Raw genomic sequence first — 24,377 nt, 5'->3', positions numbered from 1 at the left:
TATGTTTTGGAAATTGCCCTTCATATCCTCTCAACTCCATCCAGACTATAAAAACATAATACTGAGTGACCGCACATAAATGTGCATGAACTTTTTGGTAAGCAGCTATAGCCCAATTTTCAAACAAGGTAAAAAAAACAACTTTGTCTTCATCCACACTGAATCCATGAACATTTTTACATGTAATCACAGCTCTTACTTTCCTGTCATCTATCTTCCACTCCTGCAATTTTTCACAACAAAAGAATAATGTTTGTAGATGTAGTTTTAGATAAGACCTTCAATGATGTCTTTATTTTTTTACTGCATTGAACACTCAAATTCGCAACTAAAGTTAATGGGGGCTCTGTTTTGGGCATATTAAATAAGATACATGTGTATATGACTGTATGCTAGGTACTTTAAGAAATAAAGTCCTAATTTGGGCATCCAAGAATAAACTGACACTGCATAATTTTGACCATCACTGCTTTGAACTTTGATTCCTGACTGTACCTAGGAGATGGAAGTATCAGCTATAGGATGCTGTCAAGACAAGTTCTGAAACATTTGAACAGTTCCTGGATGCTACATCAAGGCTTTGTGCAAATACTAATGAGGAAATCAGACATTTTGAATTCACTGGAGGAAGTGGATAACATACATCAAACAAAGGCCTGGAATCATTCTCTTAACGAGATAGTAGCACAATTATACGCTAAATAAGAAAAGTAGCTCTTTGGGGTTAAGGTGAAAAAACCCATAATGTGGTATGTTACATAACTCAGACTTGATAGTAGGCACTTTTACGCATTTCTCAGTACTTCAATTTGAAGTCTTAACAGATTTTAGGTAAAGTTTGTATTTAAATAGCCAAAATAACATTGCCGTGAATACAAGAATTTCTGTGCAGAGGGTCAGGAACATCTGCTTCTCTGCAGGAGATTACAAATCAATATCAATGCTATTGCAGAGGGAAGAAAACATTGCAAATTACTCCACATGCCCAGAGTATGAATGATTTGGAGATAATATCACTTAGCTAAGTATTTTTAGAGTATTCATCATGAGAGAATTAAGATCGGCAAATAATAGAGAAGATGCTAAAGATTCTGTCTAAAAGGATGGACAATACCAACAAAGCTGTTCTCATGAACACATCCACAACAACTCTGAGATGAAAACAGCTGGCCAAATTTAGCTGAACTGGGGAGAATAACTCTAGGCTTGACAACATGTTGTCCCTGAGTGGTTCATCCACAGCTGCACATTTCCTTCAGAGCAGCTGGCTTCAGCACCTCCTGGGACAGATAACCCTACTCCACACCTACAAAACAACTCCTAGGTCCTTTATGTAAAACCCTGGAGGAAGATACAGGAGCCATGGAAATGGCTTGGCTCTCTTCAAACAAGCAGCAGATGTCTTTATGCATGAGCAGTGTGTGGGAGACTCTCTAGCAAATTACAGTGCTACAGGGTCTGGCTCCATGAAATTAGAGATTGGATCCAGAAATTAGAAACAACATATGTCACTCAATTAGCAATACATTCCCTGCCAGACAAGCTCCAGGGCCCTTTTCCATGATCGTGGGTCTTATCTTCAAAACCTAGCCTCCTCCCACACTTCAGTGCTACCACATTGTTCAATGGTAATATTCAACCATCACTACAAATGCTTTTAACTAGAAGGTGTTAACAGCGGGCTTATCTAGTACCTACTCATTGAAATTTGCCATCATGGGAGAGTACATCAAGCATAGGCCATGACCAAGACTCCACTCTCAGCTAACATCCAATTAAAAGCTCAGCTATTGAACATTTTCTGCCATGTGTCCTTTGAGAAAGCCACCATTGAGTCACCCATTTCTTCAGAAATGAAGAAACATGAAGCAGATTTTCCCCCTCCAAAAGAAGGAAATTCTGGGGTGTGAGATGGTTAGAAGGATGCACAAGAATTGCACTGACATCTAGTACCCTGGAAGAAACTAATAATGACTCTTGAGCTTCGGTACTGTAATTTCTGGAAGTGTCATGCTTCAGGTCAAGGTCTCCTGTCAAAACAGTCTTTCACTAAATAAAGACAATTTGGAGAGTTGGGCTGTAGTTTTTGTTTGTTAAGTATCATGAATCACGTTTCCTTGGGTAGTGGAAGAACTCAAAGAAGAGTGCTAAAAGGTTTTTAAAGCCTATGACAGGATAGAGAGACAGTTTAAGACCTGGTATCCTTACATCACACTGCAGTCACGATAACTGGCCTTCCTCATTTTTCTTAGACATTAACCAGATCAGATACAGATATTCTTCACACATCAATTGATCCCTTAACTTCCAAAGTTTCACTTTTCACTGTAATATCACGCTAAAGTTTTGTTTTATTCCCTTTGTACCTTACCTGTTAGTATTCTCCAGGACCTCAACCTTCTTACGCAGCTCACTATTTTCATTTGAACAATTCTCAACTCTGGAAACAGCACAAAGAAAGAGGAATGTAAAAAAATCGGTCACTTATTAAACTTGCTTTCACAGAGAGCTCTATGATCTTGTCTACATTTAATGAAAAGTTACACCAATGAACTTTAGTCATAATCTTTAATCACACTTCATGGTGTAAAAGTCATTGCAGAAGATACTACTAGCTGTGGAGCACCTGCTTAAAGTGCTCAACTACATCCCAACAGGTGCAGTTCATTCAGGATGGGCTGCAACTACTTTTTGCTCCTGGAAATAGCAACAGCAAAGACCCTGCTCAGATTTTCTCTGTGCATCAGGCCATAGGACAGACACTTTAAAACTCACAGAACACGCTATATTTATATTATTAGCAAGTATTTTGTGCAAAGCTGTTCAATGTGTGCATTTCATTGCTAGGATGAGGCACCAAGCAATTTAGCAAGTGCCACACTTCTGAAATCAGATCCTCAAATTTCAAGTTTAGGGAGGTTAATAAGCCAGGAGGACTCATTTCCAAGAGCGTGCTAATTTCCACACTGCTGCTGGAAACCCCCTAAACTAAAGTTGGTTATCATGTGACATGCCACATAAGAGGTCAAAGTGAAAATACAGGACTCCTAAAAAGACAAACATGACCAGATGGAATAGCTTCAAGAGGAAAAACATAAAAGGAAATAGCTTTGATATCTGTATGCATATGGTGGAATTTCATAAGAGCAATTCTGAGAAAGCAAGACTCACCCATAAAGAGATAAGAAAAAAAAACCAAAATTACATCAAGGATATCACCAAGACGGTACAAGGGGTTTAACTGATCCATCTGGTGAAGTGCGTAAGAGAAACACTAGAATACCTGTCTGCTGGAAGAAAGATTAACTTGGGATATAAATCACTAACTGGTGGTTTGGCTCCTAGCTAAAGGAAGTTGATGGGTCACATGTTGTTTTCCTAAGTCGTGCTTATTTTCCCAGGCAGTCTTGACTCACCCACTTCCTATTTCTGTCTCCATCTGCACTAGAAGACAGAATATGTTCACTCTGAATCCACCTTTCCCTGGACACTGCCTGCTCACTAGGCCAACAGATTTGCACGAGGGAGAAGCTGACAGCAGGTGGGTCTTCCCTTATTTCAGGTCTAAAGCCTTTCTCGGCATGTTAGCAACGTGCTGGAGGTAGAGACAGTTAGGAATACAGCACCGCAGCACACTTATAAGGAGAAGCTAGAAAACGGGCCTTTTCGCAGGCACAGCCACGAGGTGGCAGCTGGCACGAAACAATCCCAGCATCAACAGCTGGATCCCTTCCCAGTCCAGCAACTAGTGCTATTGGCCCACTTGAAACAGGAAGGAGGCTGGCTTACTTTTTTTCCAGACTGTCCATGTATTCTTTCTTTTTTCTTCTGCTTTCCTGGGCAGAGATCTAAGGAAAAAGGAAGAAAAATACCAAATATTTGCATATAAAAAAAAGCATCAGAGATGAATTCATAAACTGGTTAAAAAGCCCTGATATTATTAGATTCAAGCCATCGTGCTGTTCTCATTTCTATTCCTGGTAAGCAAAGCACTGACTTGGTCTGTTTCCACATCCTGAAGCGAGACTGCTCCTCTCAGCAGTAGGAAAAAAAATCATTCCTTGCTCTTACAGAGCTAACTTTCAAAAGAAATCAGATTCATCTGGAGAGAACATCCCAAGACAAATGCTAAACGATGTTCCCAGGACAATGCCCTGATCTGGGAGAGGAAGAACCCATGTATGTGCTAGAAAGCAGCTTTGTAGAAAAAGACTTGCATGTCCTGATGAACAAACAAGTCAAACCTAAGTCAACCATACGCTCCCGTAGCAAAGGCGGCCAACTAGATCTGGGTCTGCATTAACAAGACTATAGCTAGCAGGTCAAGAGAAGTGGTTCTACTCCTCTATTCAGTGCTTGGAAGACCACAGTTGAGTACAGTGTACAGTTTGTGGCTCTGAAATAAATACTTTGGATGTACAGAAGCAAGTCCAGAGGAGGACCACTGCTATAGTAAGTGTGCATGAGCACATGACAAATCGGTAAAGGTAGAGAAAGTTGGGTTTGTTCAGATTTAAGAAGAGAAGGCTAAGGAGGGAATCTTATTGCTGTGTTCAAATATCTTGTGTAGCAAAGATGATGGCAGAGTCCTCTTTTTACCACAAGAGTGGCCTAATATGGGAACAGGTTGCCCAGAGATGCTCGGGACTCATCACCCTTTGAGGCAATGAAACATGACTGGACAAGCCCCTGAGCAACTTACTCTAAACTGATCCTGCTTTCAAAGAAGGAGTTGGACCAAAGTACCTCCAGAGATCCCCTCCAATATAAATGCCACTGATTATGTCAAAGTGGTACATAAAAGGCACAAGGTCACTTACAAAAAATTTTGAAAAAAATGTATTACAAGACCAAATTCCAATTCATTGTGGGCAAATTTACACCTCTATCTGCAATAACATAATGCATTAAACCTTCAAAGATGTGCTGATATCCTTTAGAACAAATAAGCTGGCCATGACGGAGAGGGGGGAAGCTTTCCTCCCTATCACTAAACTCTTACTATGCTCTTCCCCACGTTGGAAGAAAGACTTGTAGAGCATTTCACAGTCTTCATCTCAACCATTCAGTTAAAGGTCATGGAATTCGGTGATCAAAAGACCAGGACACTGAAATATACAGTCAGATTTTAAAACATGTAACAGTGGAAAAGAACACCTTCATCACCATTGAAAGATTACAGAGCTCTTTGCCTACCATAAGGGTAGGCTTGCACTGTTTTTAAAATGGAGCCAAGTAACAGCAACTTGATACCTTGCTTGCTAAATACTCTTATTGTTCAGGTAAATACCTAGAGAGAGGCACACTGTCACAGTGACAGACAATTTGATGGATGTGTTTAGGAACAAATAAAAACTCTTTATTAAAAGACATCTTACAGTATTCAACAGTACCACAGACCATTACTGCATAATTGTTGCAGCATTTTTTTAAATGAAGGATGAGTGGGAACTACCCAGCAAAGCTAATAACATTTACCTTGTTCTTTATTTTCCTGCGGATTTTCTTCAGCACTTTCTCCTCTGCTTTTGTCAGGGGCAGTTTGGTAGGGATTGGGTAGCCCTCTGCTATCAGTGTCCTCTTCTCCTCCTCAGTTAAGATGAGTGGGCCAGTCCCCTGTAATTTCTGCAAGTGTCACAGAAATGAAATAATATAACAGTAAATACACAGCCCTAGAGAAAAGCTTGTTAGGGAAGGGAGGCAACAGCTCTCCCACTTATGAGAGCACTATGCCTACTAACACAGCAACCTCTTGCAATTGGGAATACGTGGAAGGGGAAGACCCTTTAGAGAGCTTCCATTCAGAGGCTGAACCTTTTGGACAGGATTCCCTCAAACAGTTGTTCTCGGCCCAGCTCTGCACACACTGAGGCCAACAGTGAAGCTTGCTTTGGTTCAGAGAGACAAATGAGAAGCACTACTGAAAATCCCTCCCTAATGATCACCACTTGTATTTGAAAAGACAAGAGGACAGATGCAGATCTACCAGGGACAGGTTAACCCAGCAGGGCTGGGCTGTGATGCAAAACACAATCCACTAATAACCCTGTTGAACCCTGTCTCAACTTAGAGGAGAGGCACACACTGTTCTCTGTGGGAACAGAACAGACCAGTGAGCAAGAATTACTGGATCTGCAGTTTTGACCAGAGATTGATTCATCTAAAGAACAACAGAAAGTTAGCAAATCCATGGCAAAACCAGTAATTTAAAAAAAAAAGGGAAAGGAAAAAGACAGATAGATAGATGCTGGAAAAAGTCAGCCGAACTTACATGTGGTGCAGTCAGGAGAGGGGAATTGGAGAGCGCTGAAGCTGTGCGCGATGTCACTTTAGCCGTGGCTTGTAGCTGGATTGGGCTTGAAGGAGGGAGAGATCTAGCCGGGCTCTGCCCTCCTTCAGAGTCACTGCCATGGCTGCTGGGAGGGGTTGGAGGCAAATGCAGGGGATCCACTGCTAAATGGCAAGACAGACATATAACACAAGGTTTTGAGCTGCTAATTTAAATCTCCACTAGAGCCGCCACCACCACCACTCAGTTTCCAAGACTAGGACTGTCTGCTAAAAAATGGATCAAGCAAAAATGGCAACTTGGAAGATTTTCAGAGCATGCAGGTCTCCAAAGGAGGAATGAAATGCAGCAGCTATCTTTAGGTTCAACAGACAAAACAGGGCTCTGCGCATATGTTCCAGTCATTTCTAGCTATGCTTCAGCTTCTTCTCCAAATGCTTTGAGGTTTAAGTATAACACTCTGGTACAAGTCCCCTGTCTCTGGGAAACCACATTAACAGAGCGGCTCTGAGTCAGCATGCTTTCTCTCCAAAAACCATAGTCTTTCCTAACTTTGCTGTGGATTAAATAAATTGCCAGTATTTTTCAAGAGAAGGGATCACGTCCAAAGTGTTACATGAACAGGGAGGAGAGAAATAATCTGCCTCCTAAGGGTCTGGTTTGGCACAACTGGGGTGAAGTGACAACCTAGTGACAGTGAAGGCTTTAATGGACTGATGGAGCAGGAGCAGCATAGGCAACCACCACAGGAACCTCGCTCACAGTGTGCTATCCAGGGCCATAAGTTAACTTCCACTTGCAGCCAAAAGAACCTGTGCTAGAATTGGCAAGCAAGGTGCTGCCTGTTACCAAATGGGTTTGGACCAAGAGAAACAGGGTAATGCCTCACCTACTTACATTACATGGACAATTACATGTCCAAATCAGCCACAACTAACTCATTTTTTCTCTGAGATAAATTTACAGCAATGAAGTAGGGAGTAGGAAGGTACTGGGCTGAATTTGCCATCTTCCACTTCTGTTGCACTTTGTAAATTTGAGTTGGAAAGATCAAACAGATGGTGGAAGAGGAAGGGAGAAAAATAGCAACCAAAAAAAAAAAGCTATTATACATGAGCTCTTTTTTTTCTAGCATCTTAACTCCAGTAGTTGCCAGAAGAAGATATACACTTGAAAAACAGCAAAACCCTTAATCCCACAAATTGAGAAGTCAAATCTATGCTCTGAGTTGAGAGACAGCCTCCCTTTTTCTACCTGCTACATCATTCGCTTCTCTCCCTTCTACTTACCTACACAAATGAATTCACTTACAGAATATCAAGTGTTCCTCATTGAGATGCAGTTTTCTGCTCAAATTTTAGCCCAAATATTTGGTTCTTTCAAACTTTCCTTGGGTTAACATATCATGTGCCACTAAAATGTGTTTAACTTTCATGGTAGGGATCACTGTTCCTCCTTCCTCATTTATAGATTAATGTAAAGGGATCTTGGTGGTTCTTAAAAATGCTACTAAAACTAACATGCTACAAACAGATACACCTAACTTTTAATTGCATATAAACCTCACATCCTTGCCTTTGTATCAGAGGTTAAAATGGTAAAGTTTCCACTTACGCTCTTCATGCTTTCTATGCCTTGGTTAAGTCCCCTCAAATTCATTTCTCTTGTAGCCTAAATAATCCTGTACTTTAAGGATTCAAGTTCCCTCTAGCAACTGTACAATTGTTAATACAAAAGGAATCATTCTCTTTGTGATGAGCAAGTTAAAAAAAAAAAAAAAGAAAAACAAAAAAGAAAAACACATAAATGGGTTGGAGAGAAGCTGTATCTTCAGCAGCCTCAGTTGAATCCCTAGAAGGCAACAGCTTCAGCCTAAAGATTAACATGGTGAACAAGGAAGTCAAATATTTAATCAGGGTAAAGTACATTCATTGTGCATTCTGGTCACCTCCCCCTGCATTTTGGGTTGGTAATTAACAGACCTTCCTTAGAAGAGAGGTTCAGGAACTGATCCACTTCATGGGGCTCCAATTTAATCTCTGGAAGAACTTTCTGGCTGAGTGGTTTCATCTACAAAAGAGAAATTAACAGCATGAAGACCCAAAGCACACATCTGAAGAATCTTAATAGAAGAATACAGGGATGACTTCTCCATAAATGGAAAGGTTTCCTTCTCCTCCTGCTCTGCTACAGGCAAAGCTTTAGCTGCTTCACACAGTTTGCTAAACCAGGCTACAGAGAATACTGCCCTGACTACTCCCACTGTGGCTTTTCTTACTACTATATTTAGCTAAATAAAAGATTACGCCTCAGAGATGACATTTCAGACTGAAAGCTAGCATGCAGCCCACTCAAATTACTTCTCTTAGCAACAGAGCTGCTGCTAGGATTTGCTGGACCGCACAGTCTGTTTGAGCAGAGACAGAAACACTCCTGGCAGTGGGGGAAAGTCTATCCAAGATCATTGTCATCTGGGAGCAAGAGCAAGGTGCCAGTCACTGAGCATCAAATTATCAGACCCAAGTTCATTTCATGGTGCGGAGGAGCAGGAAAAGAGACAGTCACAGCTGATTGAAGTCTGGAAGACATCTGGCTTGCCCTATTGACAGGGCTGAGGCACCAGGCTGCCAAGCTGTTGCCCAGAGTCTGCCTGAATGCTACAGTCCCAGGCTTGAGAAGGCCAGTCAGCATGCTCATTGCAGCCAAGATCTCTCTCCATAATCTGTGTAGCTAATTCACGCAATGGTAATGAGCCACCAGCTAATCCCAACATACTCTGCAAATCATGGCATGCCAGGCTACAGCAGGACTATGTCCTGGGGATAGCACATTCAGATTATAAGGGGATTATGGGAAACTTCTGTTTAATTTTTTCAGTTGCTCATAAAATAATTTCTGTTGCACATATTTCTGATCCACATCCAAGTGGAAATATTTCTTTTCAGTATATACTAACTCCACCCGGCCCGGACTGACATTGCACCCTGGAGACTGAGAACAGTCATGCTTCTTCCTCCATTGACAGGGGACTCTGGTGAGTCATCAGCTGCTGTAGTTCATTCTCCTTAACTCAACCACAGCCTAACTAAGCCTTTGAGAATGCCTACTGGCTGCTCCAGCTGTGGTTAGAAAGGCATCACAAATACTCCTTACGAGGCAGGTTGGCGTGGAAGCAGTAGCAGCTCGAAATGTCAAAGCTTCATAGATCTGGCAAAAGTGACTTAGGCAAATGAGGAAACTCTCCAGTTGTTTCAAACAAGGAGTCTTGATTAGGGGAAGGCACAGCAGCACTAAAGCAAGTTATTATGGAAGACACTTAGCTTGTCACAGGCTTGACAGGGCAAATAGGTTAGAGAGTTCAGGAGGGATTGATTAATTAGAAACTGTTTTAATATTTTTAAACATACATGAGCCCCAGACTTTGGGGTTAGCATAGAAGAGAAAGCTGTGCATCTAACCACTAACACTGAAGATGCAGATAAGTGTTTTGAAACACAAGCTCTTACAGCAGCAGTGGGACACCAGCAAATATTAAAAAAAAAAAACAAAACCAAAAAACATTAAACACCCTGAATTGACAACCTTTGGCACCAAAGAGGCTACACTGGTATGCAAAGTCTTAGGAGAATCTGTAGCTAATTGTGTAGCGAAAACAGAAAGTCTGCATGTACCAGGGCATCTGTCTGTAGCTCAGGTTGTTCCCCCTCCAGCGACATGGCTGTGACAGTGAGACTCACTGAAGGAGCAAGGCCTGACGTCTCACACAAGGCTGGCTCAGTCTTTATTGCTGCTGGAGTCAGCTCTGTACCCAGACACCATTCCTCATTTTCCAGGTCACCTGCCAGGGAAGGAAATTGGACACCACATGTTTAGGTCAGAGACAGAAAGACTACAAATGAAAATAATGTCATCCCTCCTCCAGAGAAGGGAAACAAACACAGAAGGCATTTCAGTCTATCAACAACACACTGCCCTTACTATTCAGTTCCCAGTCAATGCAGACAACCGTGCCATCTCAGGGCTGTAACCTAATCCTAGCCCCAGGATACAGAGAGGAGCAGCGAGGAAAGACACAGAGCACTAATCACTGTACTTTTGCCGAAAGCTGCTAACACATAGCAGAACAAGACTAAACAAGCCATTGAGTAAAGCATCCAGGGAGCCATGTCCTACACATGCCAATGCCTGCTGACTGTTTTATTCCTCCTTGTAGAGGTAGCATTTAGACAGATTTCTGCTCCTTCTACTGTTTGCAGTCATCAAATAGCCATAGTGGTGATATTATACTTTTAAGAACAAAGGATTTTTCACACTCTCAATTTCAATTTTTTTTCCCCAAGGATTCATTTATTAAGTACAAAAGAGGATAAAGGCTTTGATGATTTCACAGGAGCACCAGTGTCATGGTGATCATGCTAATTTTCTTCCCAGAGCCTCTGGAAGTCACAGGACAGGATGCATATATTGACTGGCAGCAACGAAATGTGCATCACACGTTGGCAGAATTGTCCCCTAGCCCCACTTACCGCAAGCTCACTAATCAGGAGAAAGCCATATAACTCTTCACTGGACAAAACTGAAAGGTTTGCCTTGCACTGTCAAGAAGTGGAAGAAGGCTGGTATGGTAAGTTGGTAGCTCCCCATTTCCATTCATGAGGCTGCCACTGTTTGGCTTGCTGAAAAGGGACTTACTCTCCCAGGTCTAAAGTACGATAAAGGATCAAGAACTTGAAAGGACTCAACCTTTAAAACAACTCCACGAGGCTATTAACAATACCACTCAAAAAAAAACACAACCAAAAAACACCAAAAAACAAAAACAAAAAAAAAAAACCCCAAACAAATACCAGCCACCCCCCCGCCCCCCTTTTTAGCAGCTGCAATTCTGCCTTAAAAAATTCCCATTCCTATTGCCACAGTTCAGTCACAGAAGTTCTTTTCTCCCTCAGGAGAGCATCCTGCACCAGCTGTACTACATCCCAACAGCATACAGCACAGTCCTCTACCACAACTTGCCAGCAGATGCAAGAAGCACGTCCATAAATCGAGCAGCTGGAATCTGAGGCCAAATATACATAAGAGAAGAAAGTGTTGATGTTTCTTTCAAAGCTTCCTCCTGCCTTCATATAGAGTACTTACTGTATATACGGAATTAAAGCACAGAGCAAGTACGTACACAGTATGGCTAGTAAACAGCAACAGAGCTTCGAATGAACTGCACGCTGCATGAGCGCCGTGGGAGGCAGCCAGGGTGCTGTGGCTGTGCCACCAGCAGCCTGTAAGGCTGACAAAAGACCCTTCCCACATCTGAACATATCAAGCTGGTGAGGTGTCAACAGAGTTGAGCTGCAAACAGGTAACAAAAATAAGAGTGGGCTTACTGCCCCTCTGGCTGCTGCCTGCCCTTGCTAGTGAGACCACACACGCGGATGGCACACAGGCACCAGGCAGAAGCTGGGTGACTGGCAGAGGGGAGAAATATGTACATCTCCAGTGCTAGTAATTACTTTGTGGTGGGACCTAACCTCCACCGCTGGCAAGGAAGGAGGTAATTTGAGTAAAGACACACCAAGGAATTAAAAATGAAAAATATAGATCTTGTAATCAGAAGCTCAAGAACAAGGAGCCCAGCTCTGCCAAGAGAAGTAACTGTACAGCAAAGGCTAAACACCATATTTAAGTTTCTGGAGGGCTTACTCCCAAAGCTTTCTGGGAAATGCAGAAATACAAAAATAGAAGTATTTATGAAAAAAAAGAGGTAGCATTGTCTAAATATTAACTCAGGAGAGAGGACATTGCTCTCTTTCAACCCTCCCTGAGCTTCTCTACTCACAAACATGGAAGCGCAGCTCCCTGCCTGCTGACTGCAGTGAAATATTAAGTGGATCCATGAACTTCTAGCTTGCTGTGTGTGGATCATTCAGATAACAGCTTTAAAGTGGTATTTTTGCCTGGAAATCCAGAATGCCTTGGCAAACGCAACTTTCAAATGCTGGTTTGGATAACTTCTGCCAAAGTCTCCCCCACATCGTGTTGTGCAGAGCCTCCAATTGCTGCCTCCCGCACCTCTGGGTCGAGCTACGCAGTGGCAGTGCTATCATCTGTGATCTACTGCAGACTCCCTTTGGGAGGGGAAGCTACGAGAGCTATCACTAAACCAAGTCATTAGCCCTGAACTTTCTAAGATTTGTATTGTCACACGAGTAGAAGAAAAATCTAGCCCTGGGTGCCCAGCAAAACAGGGCATGTCCTCTAAGGCTGCACTTTGTGATGTTTATCACCTCTAATCCTCAGACTCATCAGGAAGATTCAGCTGCTGTAAGACAGCAAGATATGTTGGCCTTCAGCCAGTCATTTTACTCCTCTGGAACCTGACTCTGCCGATTAAACTGACATCCCTGCCATCACCACTCAGACCCGCACAAACTGCTAGGAGTTATTCTAGGCTTTAAAGCCAGTCTAACCAGTTTGTAGGGTTATGGATGGTTTTCAGTGATAGCTACATTTAACACTGAGGTAACTTTGAAGAACTGCATCTCACACTTCTTTGACACTGCCTCTTATGATGCACGGTGACAGCTGTTATTCCAGATGAACAACTCTGTGAAAGAAAGGGATGGGGCAACACACGGTCAAATCCCACCCTGATACTCCTCTCTCCCCACTTTTTCCAAGCCCCTGTTATGCATTCACTATCACAGTCAGTGCTGTGCAACAATTTACTTTCTTCTGACACGCTGCAGCTTCTGAAGTCACTAACCACCTCTCCTCTGCTCTAAGACAGCTGCAAGCTTGTTTCCCACTCCCCTTTTTCCTGAGCACAGTGGGTGACATTATCAGAAAATCATTCCTAATTTATTCTTGTAACAGCCCCTAAGCACCTCAGTCTACTCTAAGCACTATACTAGCTGAACAAAGTGGCAGCCATTGCCCCAGTGAGAATGCTGCACAAAATCAGACAAATCTAGGCAAACAGGGGAAAAATTGAGCAAGCTACAGAATACTGGTCATACTGAGAGCCATGGCACACCCTCCAAGACAACAGTATTTCTGATAGAGGGGTATTAAGAATTACGAGAGGTCTCATGGAATAATGAGAACAAGCAAGAAGGTGCAAGTGAAATATTGAAATGAAAGAGCAATGGAGGCTGACTCAACGGACCCACTGGAGGAGAAGGGAGTTGTCTTCTCCAAAACCAAGCAAGACATGCTGTGGAAAGAGCAGATGACTACTGTCAAGAAATTGAAGATGAATGCATTTATATTTGACATGATCCAGGAGGTATACACGAACAACTGAGACAGAGTCCAATATGAAACGCTGAGAAAATTATCTTGGTGACAGTATACTAGATGGATATTAATAGGGCAACACTGTATTGCTAAGGTGAGACAAAATACACTGCAAACTGTTCAGATACAAAGAGAACACCTGAACAAGAGATTTAGCTATTCAAATGGCTAGGAAAACCCACATCCTAAAGATTGTCACTTCGGCTGTTATAAATATCTTCTCAAGCTTCAAAATCCTATGAACTTCAGAGCTCTATCATGCAATGACTTTCTAGATGAGAAGCACTCCCCTTCACCTACCCTTTCATAAGTCCATGAATGCTAGGCATTTTGACACAGGAAATATGTCATTTAAGGAGTCTACACAGTACTTAGAAAAATCCCAGTTAACACTTCTACGTGTGACACACTAGCACTGTTAAATTCCACATGTGCACTGTGTTAACTGAACATCGACATTGCAAAGCACCTAGGTATTAAACAATACCTATGAAGGTTCAACTCAGTGTACTTTTGCACATTATACACATCTAAAAATAGGAATGTTTTAATAATGCGATCAATTTCTCTGTAGAATCTGTGCCTTACCCAACATGAAGAATGCATGGCGCTCCCCCAGCTGAGGAGCCATATCATGTTTTGTTATTGTCTCATACACAGCCTCATCTCTCCTTTACCAAATACAATTCAAATTCTGTTTAACTCCCTCCTAGGGCACAATCAAAATGCTTCACCAACCCAAATAAATTTCCGCAATGGTCCTGAACGTTCAAGTAAGCCATGGAGAGATTAAGGCAAAAAAGTATCCAGTAATTGAAAACGGCCTACTGCAGACAACTGGAATTGGATTTTTCAGATGATTCAGCACTGTTATTACACTTTATCAAAATACAGTATGCATTAAGTTTTTAGGTCCAGCCACTTCTGCAAGTTAAACATCAGAGTTTCAAATCAAGCATCCAAAACACTCATTAATCACAGCAACCCAGGGTTTGTGCCGCGTGCATCCAAGATCTTATCTTTATGTCCAAGACTAAAATTACATTTCTTTGGAGAGCATTCGTGTGCTGCTTTTGTCATCAGGCTTGTCCTACTTTTCCTGCAGACTCTTGTTTAAGCATGCATGCATCTTCCACCTTGCAGGAGCCTTACAAAGTGTCAAACTAAGTTAAATCAGTGTAGTGAGCAAACTTCTCACTGACAGGAAAAACTCTAAACACGTCCTCTCCTTTCCCAGCTGCACTCATTATGAGTCCAGCTTGGTCCCAATACAACACGCGATGTGTTTTAAGATGCTGTGTATGTGATAATGCAGAAGAGGAAGCTCAAAATGGGACATAATTCCCTCAGTACTGTAAGTGCACACTGCACACTGCGCACATCTACAGCAGGGTGACCAAGTAGCAAACAAACTCTTTCTGTCCTCTGTCTTTATTTCAGAGGTCCTAATCCTGCCCCAGGATCCACCATTTCGATGTCCATTAAGACAGACAATGCTACTAGGATCAACCCAACATACCACAAGTAGATTTTCCATCTTCACTTTCCTTTTTCCAGATCACTACACCCAAAAGGGAAAAGGCTATGCAATATTTCATGCAATGAAAGTTTAAGATCTTCCAAGTCCATTACAAGACTGAGTTATGCACAAATGCTTGGCTTTGGGTGCACAACACACCGAAGTCAACTTCTCTCTGTGCTACACACCACATACATTAGGATGATCGTTTTCAACAGAAATTATTTCAGTGCTCCTCTAAGCATCACAGCTGTAGCAATAATCAGTCTGTGTGATTTAGGCTTACAGGAAAAAACACACAACCAAGAAGGGCTGTGTTTGTACATGGCAGAATTAATACATACTACTTCTGTGTTTGTTAAAAAATATTTTTTAATATCTCTACATTTATATATTGATAAGTAAAAATTAAGCAGTCTCTTAACAATACCATGTGCTGCTTTGTAGGATACTCATATTTCTCTAAACTGCGACATTCTGCTCCTTTCCTCGTTCCATATAATATTATGGAAAGGTAGGGTAGGAAAAGTGGAAAATAAGGTCAAAAATGCTTACTTCAACTATGTAGGTTTTTTAAATATCAGAGTTTCCAGCAAGTTTTGCTTTCCTTTTTAAAATTATTTCTATCCAACATTACTCTATCCAATTAATTCTTCAATCTTGTCCAACATACCACCTTCTTTTCTGAGAAAATCTCTTTTTTTTTTGCATGGGTAACCAAGTTGCATCAGAGAGTTGCTGGGTATTTTTAAATAAATAAAATTAGAGATGCACTTTGTATCTTCTCCCTTACCCCTTCCGAGTAGAGAGAATACAAGCATTCAGAGAAACAATATGATTTTCATGTTTTTTTCCATCATTACAGATCATAACTGTACAGAAAACAGACGTACACGCTGCATGTCATTTGAAACAAGCCTGCAAATAAGACCTGTAGAAGCACCAAGGGATATCCTTATCTTCAGAAGCAGAATGAAGAGGCAATCCTCACCTCCTCAAAGTTCACTGTCCAAGTAACAGATAAAACAGAGAATGACAGATACACAGACTTAAGGAGACCACAACAGACTACTGGTCAAAGTGCTTTGCACAGCTATCAGAAGAGACATCTCTGGACAGAGTAATGCAAGAAGATCACTAATGACTCAAACTGTTCTCCAGCCACGTGTATTTAAATTATCCCCTTCTTCAGCTCTGTCACAGATTTAAGCTAAAGGGCTTCAACTAATTCCTTTTGGTCCATGACAGACCTTGTACTGCCATCTTGAACCACAGGGCTTGGATGCACAGCCCACACGGCTTCTGCAAGGCTGTGCCATGTACGACAACATGCAGGCTCAGACTCTGCACCAAGGGTACACGTTTGCAAAGCTGTAGTTTGGACAAGTGTTCGGTCCTTGCCTGCACCCTGCCTCTGAGGCCACCACCTCATACAGCTACCAGCAGGATCCCAGGGTGCTCACTAGCTCTGCACCACAGAAATACAGCTGCAAACCGGGAGCCAGCTAACTGCAAGGGGAAAACACCTCATGGAGGAGGCCCACAACTTGTCTGTAGGGAAGACAGCCACTTGCTCTCTGTCAGCAGAAACACCCCACCGTGAATGCAAAAGGGCCTCTGGTGACGCATGCATTACGGGCATGCTGCTGGACATGCAGCTTGCAGGAAGTTCGGCATCCCCAGCTCTGCAGTCTGAGTCTTTCCAGCCTCCCAAAGGCAAGTTGGACCTTTCTGGAGAAATAATTGCTTCCTTGTCTTCCCCCTCGGCTTGCACCGTCCCCAGTGCCCAGCTCTGGGCTCACGTAACAGCCCCTGGCAGACACAAGCCCTGTTTATCATGCCTGAAATGCTGAACTCCAACACCACTGCCGCTACCCCCCTCTCCTCCGTGAGGTGAGAGCCCACATTGATCGACAAACAGTTTCTCTTACAGATTTTCCAGATGGCATTTCCTCCTCCCAGTGTGCACACACACTTCCACCGCAAATAACGAAACCAAAGCCTCGACAAAGGACACACTGTTTGACTACCAAACGTTGGGGTCCTTTTCAAAGTGCCAGGAAGGGAAAATTAAACAAATGGGCAAAGATTAATGGCAGCAATATATAGTCATCACAACATCACATCAAAAGTAGCCTAACAAAGGATCACCAGTTGTACCTGCATCCCTCCCTTTGAGCGGCACATCTAAAACCCACAGATTATTTGTACCGCTATCAAAGTTATAAAGATAGAAACAAGATAGAACACATTGTTCCTCCTATACCTAAACGAACCAGGGTCAATACCCTCCTTCCTGCAGAGAATTTGACAGCTTTCCATGAGAATCATCTTGTCATGTAAAACCAGCCAGGAGATGTCTCAAGGTTACGGGTCCTGCCCTAACCTCTCTTCAGATGAAGACTTTACACAAGCATAGCTGTAAGCCGGGATACAGTCTGATGTTTTTAAATATTTTGCTTAGAGGCAGAAAAAAAATGTTACTTTTATAGCATCACTCTTTATATTTACAGGAATGAGGTACAGACTGAGATGACAGCTTGGATTTACAGCCTTAACGCTTGATACTATTAAATGTCCCATAAAAAAAACTATGTAGGGGATTTTTTTTTTGTTTTGTTTTGGTTTTTTTTTAAGATATGTGAAAGTTATCCACAGGAGCACTGTGTTGAAATAAAGCAGTTCTCTCTCACCCTTCCGAATTTTTCTCCCCATATGGATATCGGGAAGGCATATCCACATTACAGCAGCAATCGGGCTTTGACACACGTTAAAAGGACTTGATGCTTGCAGCAAATAACTAAGCATCAACTCCCAGTGCAACACTACAGCTAAAAGAGGCTGAGACCACTGGTTTCAGAAACAGCAGGACTGGAAGTGGGAGGAGTATTCCCCTAATATTCATCATTAGGGAAACTATTCGTGGGAAATCATCTCCTGTGGTCACTTTACACAGAGTTTTGAAACAGAACTGCAAATGTTCCTTTGTTTAGAAAGGAACTGCAAGAATAGCTCAATGTCCAGAAGATATCCCACACAGGGAAACACCAAAGAAGGGCAGTTAACTTAAACTGTACCCAAGCAGAAATCAAGACGGAACTTAATCACAGCCTACAAACACCTCAGGAAATAGGTTTCTGAGAGCAGATGATTCTCTACCCCAGCAAGGAAAAAGGCCATAAAGAGATCTAGTATGTGGAACTGGAAGCTAAAGGAGGTCTTATTGCAAATAAAGTTGTCAATTATTAACAATAAGCATAAGTAATCACCAAAAAGCCCAACTCTAAATCTAAATTGATCTTTTTCAGGCACGCTGCTGCTGAAGTAGAAGCTACAGGCTTGATTCAGAGTGACCTGCTGAGATTTTGGACCTTGGACGTATAGAAGTTCAAAAGTCTTCTCATCCTTTGAAACTGCAGATGCTGACAAGGACTGACTGCTACCCTTCTGCACAAAAATAAATGAAATATAGGCTGTCACCACCAAATAGCTTCCTCTCTATTTCTTAAACAAACACACAAAAATAAAAAACCCACACAGGAAAAAAGTTGTATTGGAATGTACTCGCAAAAATTATCAGTATGGCTTTGACAGCATCTTTTCAAAACACAAGTGAATTTCTTTGTCTAGTTCCACTTTCTTTAAAGTCAACGCAGAGGAGGTTCCATTTTCACTGTTCACATTTCACTGACTCAGTATTTGAAGAAAAACTGTCAGAAACAGGACAATGCATCTCTCTCTATAAATAGCCTACAAAAGAAAATAAAAACAGGATCTATAAGCCACTATGCATAATAAGCATATTATGACTTATACATATATATTATATGTGTATATATATGTATACATACAAAATGTATGAACACCACCCTGAGTCTCAAGCCCATAGGTGCCTCTACGAGAAAAGACAGCTTATGACATGATTACTGTTTGTGGACTCCAGACGTAAGCAAGCATTTTCCTGTACAAAGCACAGCCTGAGATGAGGTCTGGATTTATCACTGAAGTGCTATTTGCCCTGGAGAAGTGGGAGGCATATACAAAGATTTTCAGGGTTTTGTTTGCTTGCTTTGGGTTTCTTATTTGTTTTGGTTTTTTTTTGTTTGTTTGTTTTTCTTTTTCAAACCATGTAGGGAGATGGAATTGGAGTTCAAAAAGAAAACTTAAGTTATCAAAGCACACTACAGGAAAACATAACCTCAGCAATAAATACCCCAACAACAATACAGGTTGTATTCTGGGGCCAGTCACAGTTTTGGCACAGCTAAACGTAAAATAGAAACACACCATTTCTGCAATCACTCTGTCAAGCCTTTAGCCAAGGCAAGTCACTTCAAATCCAAGAGTAACTTCAAAGCATTCCTGAGCAGGAAAGCATGAACAGCAGGGGCAGGTGGGGACCAAGACTAGTCTCAAAAGTAGAGCCCTTGGGGGACAGAGAAAGGAACGCATCCAGCCACCTGGCCACCATTTGAGGAGAGAAACCATTACAAACTACTTTTGTCCAATGTCTCTGCCTTGCCATACTCATAAAGCAAAAAACACACACAAAAACCAAACACACACCCACTGTAAACCACTCACATCGCTTGAGCTGATCCCAGAGGATGAAGAGCCCCACACAGATGCTGCAGCCTCTGCCTCCGCACTCCTGCTGCACACCAGCCTCTCAGCATTACTTGTACTCAGTTCTCGCCTATGGATTTCACACATTCAAAACAAGGGGCAGCAGCAGCCATTGTCCTGAAGTTTGTGCCTACGTCTGACAAGATGAAGCATCGGAGGGCAGGGAAGGACCCTACATTTGCATCTCAAGTCACCCAGGAGCCTAACTGCAGTCCCTCCTTAAACTCAGGTCTTGCCTTGCTCCTGGCTGTCTGTCTTACAGCCCTTCTTTTCGAAATGGCTGCAGAGACTGGAAAACTGAAGACAGAGATGCACCAACTGTAACAGAAAATAAAGCTTTTTTTTTTTTTTTTAACTGTTTACAACTATCACAAGTGGACCTGTGCCCCAAAAGGCCCTGATGTGCAGCAAGAGGTCTCTCTTATCCATCAGCCCTATTCTCAGATGCTTAATTTCCTTCCAAAAAGCACTTTCCACTTGGCAACAACCCACTGTGCTTCTCCACAGCTACTCTGCAGTTGTCTCAAAAAACCCAGGGCTCACAACGAGAAAGTGGAAACCTGCTGTGAGAGAAGTGGCAGCGCAACTAGTGCAGCTCATCCGGGCCTGGGATGCAGCCTCCTTTTTCATGTTACAGCCCGGAGCCCTCCGGGGGCCCTCCCCACTTATTCACCAGTTCAGGCAAACAAAAAGCACATATCAGCCAGCTGCAAGCAAACAGGTCAGGTCTATACATCTCTCTAGTACCTTTAGTCTTAAACATTTATGCAAAGTTGAATATAAGACTAGATTCTCCAGGGGAGGGAAACAAACATCTAAATGCCAGACATCTTGCTCACATCTGCTTCAAAATACTTACTCTTGCCAATGCTTTCATAGGCTGGAGATTTAGAGACTGATGCCTTCAGAGACCCCACACTAGCTGAATTCTTTTCTGAGTATTCAGAAAAGCGCTTCTGCACAAAGCTGGGGAACTACCCTCAATACAGTGAAGTCAGGAGAATGAGTAACTGAGGAAAGCCAGTGTTGGGATCTTAATCGTATGCATGCTTAAATGCGTTCTCACCTTGAGGTCAACAGGACTCCTCAGAAGAGTTAAATCCAAGCTTATGGATTTGCCAGGTTTACATTTCTGGAACTTTTGAAAAAAGTTTACAATTACATGAATAGGTCAATTTAGCAGTTGCAGAAATAGTGGTAATGGCTGGGCAGTGGCCAATAAGAATGGCTCACGGCAGAAGTTAACTGCTCCCCTGCAACAGTTGGTAAGAAGATGCTTAAGGAGTCAGCGCGATCATTCACTCCACCATAAAAGCCAAAAGGAAACATTAAATAACATTTTCAGTAAGGTTGTCAGAAACTCAGCAGGGAAAAAAAGATGGAAATGGACACTGAATGGCTTAAACTTGTCTTGAAGATCATGTGCCAAACAAGACAGGCCTTTTTCTCAGCCTCCCTGTAACCTGGGGCACTGGGACTCCATACCTGGGAATACACAGATAAAAACATCTGGAGATGTTGGGTGCCATTGAACCAGATGGAGATGACTGCCAAAATCCAATTCCTCTCTCCTGCCTCTGCAACAGGCCTGTCACCATGGAAGCAAACCTCAATTTTTGAGGCTATTTTTAAAGGCAGGCAGGCATGTTTCCCTTTAGGACATCAGACTTGTGTTGTACAAGCCACCCCCATCCCTCCTCATCACAGACGGCCTCCCTCTGCGGTGCAGGACTCACTGGCAGGCTGGGCCGGCACAGGGCTTGGCAGCCACCTGCCCATTCCCAGCACAGAAACAGCACCCGAGGGCTAAGTAGCCAATTAACATTACACAATTAACATGCACCAAGTTAGAAGTGACATGGGGAGCCAGCTTGCATCTCAATATACGCTAGCACACGGCACCGGAAAACTTGCCTTTGCTGAAGGTCCAGGTCACACTAACCGAGTAAACTGCTGGTGTGACAGCGACAGTATGGCCCGTAACAGCCACCATTTCCAAGTAGGCATTCTCTAGCCATTTGGGCTAAGGTGCATGGCCCTGGAAAATCCTGGGTCTTCCCCCTCCTTGCACTTTCTCTGTCTTTGCCTGCTCATCATCACTCACTGGCCTAGGAGGGGGTGGCACTTCTGCACAGCCTGGGAAACAACCCACCAGCGCTCATCGCCGGGATAAGCGCTAAGAGAGTTACAAGAAGAAATCTCATTATTGACTTCACTGCAAAGTGAGAACACAATCTGTTTGCCACGTGCTTTGGGCACACCACCAGGCCCTCAGTCCTCTAGAGCTAAGGGCTAAGCTCTGAAATGGCATCCAAACACAGCTCAACTGCTCTGTGCCATCCTCCTCCTCGCACCACGAGCCTCCTCACCAGCCTGTTCCTATTCCTAGTCCTGCAGGATCACGAAGCCTTGCCACGGAAATAAAATATGAAAATGTGACAGCTGTAAGAGCTCACCAATCTGCCCAGTGGGGTGGTTATCTGGAGAATGTAAGTTTTTTTGCACATGCTTTATATAAGCCCCTCTGCCAACCTCACTTTTCAGCCCGTGCCACTCCACAAAACCACTCCTCGTTCCACGGCAGTGGAAGATTGTGCTGGAGCATGTGGACCTTCCCCTCCACACCCTGTACCTCCTGCTCCCCAAAAGGACTGGTGTTGCCAGTAGCTGTCCCCTTACTCCACCAAGGGGATCAGCATTCAGAGTTGTCAGGAGCACTGTGTACTTCCACTGTCTAAAAACAGTGATGCTTTCAATCTTCAGTGCCAAACCCTTCAGCATTGCCACCCACAAAATCCCCCTCTTCGGCTCTCACAGACAGAAAAATCATCAGGGTGATGCCTCTGAGTATCTATCAGCCAGCCATGTTAACTGTAATTCTGCAATTTCCTCAAGTATTTCTCTGAGCTTCACTGTTTTGAAGTCGACAGGTATTGAAAGGTTGTGAGTGTGATTCCAGGGTTAAGATTAAATAAAATCCCAAACACCAAGAACAACTCCTCTGCCTCTGTTATGAAATACTCTGCAGAGTGAACAGAAGAAAAATTGCTTTCATTCATTTTCTATTTTTAAACCCATTTGTTAATGTTTCTTGGCTTTTTAAAGCATCCTTTGACTAGAGGTCTATTAATTACCCAGTGGTCTCAGCAGTATGAACTTCTTCAGGATTTTTTCCCTAAGGAAACTCTCCTCACTTTTAGTCTAGTTTGAAGCTTCTCCCTATTAACTTCCAGAGAAGCTTGCTTTCCAAAGTTTCTTATGCTTGTTTCTCCTGCCACAATTAAAGTTTTATCTCCTGTATATATTAATTTAAATATATTGATATAAAACAGTTCAGAAATACAAAATTGCAAGGTTTTATGTAGATTATGTTTCCAGATCATCTCCAAAAATCCTGTCTCACATTGAAAAGCTTTCTCAGAAGTTTTGCTAGTTGTCCTCTTGTGAAATCTCTAACAGATCGCGTCTTGTTTTAAAAGAGCACTTTGGACTACAAAACTGGCAGCCTTCGCAAACTCACGTCCTGGTGGATCCTCATAAACAGCTTAGCTTGCTAATGCTTACACATAAGCACTGATCTCTCGCTCTCCCTTTTACTGCAATGCAGCTTAGTACTGTACTGCTTTTCACTGTAAAACCAATGTTGAAGACATAAAGCAATTATTAGGAGTGAAAGTCTGCCTTAGTGATTATTCCTAATAGCTACCAGATATTCATGGCCTTGCTGCTCCACCAACCACTCGCTTTTACCTTAACTCCTCTGCCTGCCAACAGGCATCTTCACACCAGAACAAGTAGGCTGGATCCATTCTTCTGTCACCATTCCTGCATTTCCCTTTTTTCCCCTCCAGATGCTTATAACTGACAAATTAAAGATAACTGCTCAAAAATGCTGTTGGTTTTCATAATTTTCTATGCATTGCTATTTCCCACAATCACAGAATCTATAAAATTGCAATTAGTATGTCTTTACAAGATTATCAATGACTTTTTGATGGGGATTTTTTTTTTTTCTAAAAAGGAAAAAAAAAAACCCTAGGACTTCAACAAGACAGGTTTTACAACTGGGGCAGCAGCTGAAGTTATATTTCTACATGTGTATTTAGAAATATAAATAATCTGATTTTCATTTCGGGATACCAGGAAGCTCCAGAAAAGTAAGTGTAGTTTAAAAGGCAGGTTTGTTTGTTTTTAATAAACTTGAAATCATGTAGCTTTAAAGGGACCTCTGGGGACCATCCTGCCCAACTCATCATTCAGAGTACAGCCAATTTGGAACAGGTTGCTCAGGGCCTTGTCTAGCTCAGATTTGAATATCTCCAAAGCTGAAGACTTCAAGGCCTCTCTGGACACCTGTTCAAACATCTGACCAGCTCCCCTGGTGAAAATGATTTTCCTAACACCCAACTGGAATTTCCTTTCTTGCAACTTGCAGTCATTACCTCTTGTGCTACCTGTCTTCTCTGCACTCTTTCATCAGATAGCCATAGACAGTAGTAAGATCTTCCCTTTGCCTTTTCTCCGGAAGCTCAAACAAAATCCACCTCGCCGTTTCCTTACACGTCATGCTCTACAGTACTCAGATTTCATGGTGGTCCTCATTTGACTTATTTGGTTTATCAGTCTCCATTTATCTCCAATAGCCACAAA

The 24,377-nt window shown here is 42.5% G+C and overlaps 1 protein-coding gene across 2 annotated transcripts in view; it reads right to left on the bottom strand.

Moving 5' to 3' along the window:
* CREB3L2 (cAMP responsive element binding protein 3 like 2) overlaps positions 1–24,377 on the bottom strand; it is an 85,527-nt gene that overhangs the window by 14,737 nt on the left and 46,413 nt on the right. Inside the window, exons 3-8 of one of the 2 annotated variants that reach the window (XM_086754956.1) lie at positions 9,961–10,127; positions 8,272–8,359; positions 6,272–6,450; positions 5,479–5,625; positions 3,790–3,848; positions 2,372–2,440 (exon numbers count right to left, since the gene is read on the bottom strand). In XM_086754956.1, coding sequence (XP_086611082.1) covers positions 2,372–2,440; positions 3,790–3,848; positions 5,479–5,625; positions 6,272–6,450; positions 8,272–8,359; positions 9,961–10,127 — 709 coding nt within the window. Of the gene's footprint in view, positions 1–2,371; positions 2,441–3,789; positions 3,849–5,478; positions 5,626–6,271; positions 6,454–8,271; positions 8,360–9,960; positions 10,128–24,377 lie in introns of both variants that reach the window. The other variant, XM_086754950.1, reaches the window with a different exon arrangement.

This window comes from Chlamydotis macqueenii, chromosome 1 (genome assembly GCF_036417535.1).
Source record: "Chlamydotis macqueenii isolate bChlMac1 chromosome 1, bChlMac1.mat, whole genome shotgun sequence".
NCBI classification, from domain to species: Eukaryota; Metazoa; Chordata; class Aves; order Otidiformes; family Otididae; genus Chlamydotis; species Chlamydotis macqueenii.
This window is presented reverse-complemented; position numbering and strand designations above follow the sequence as displayed.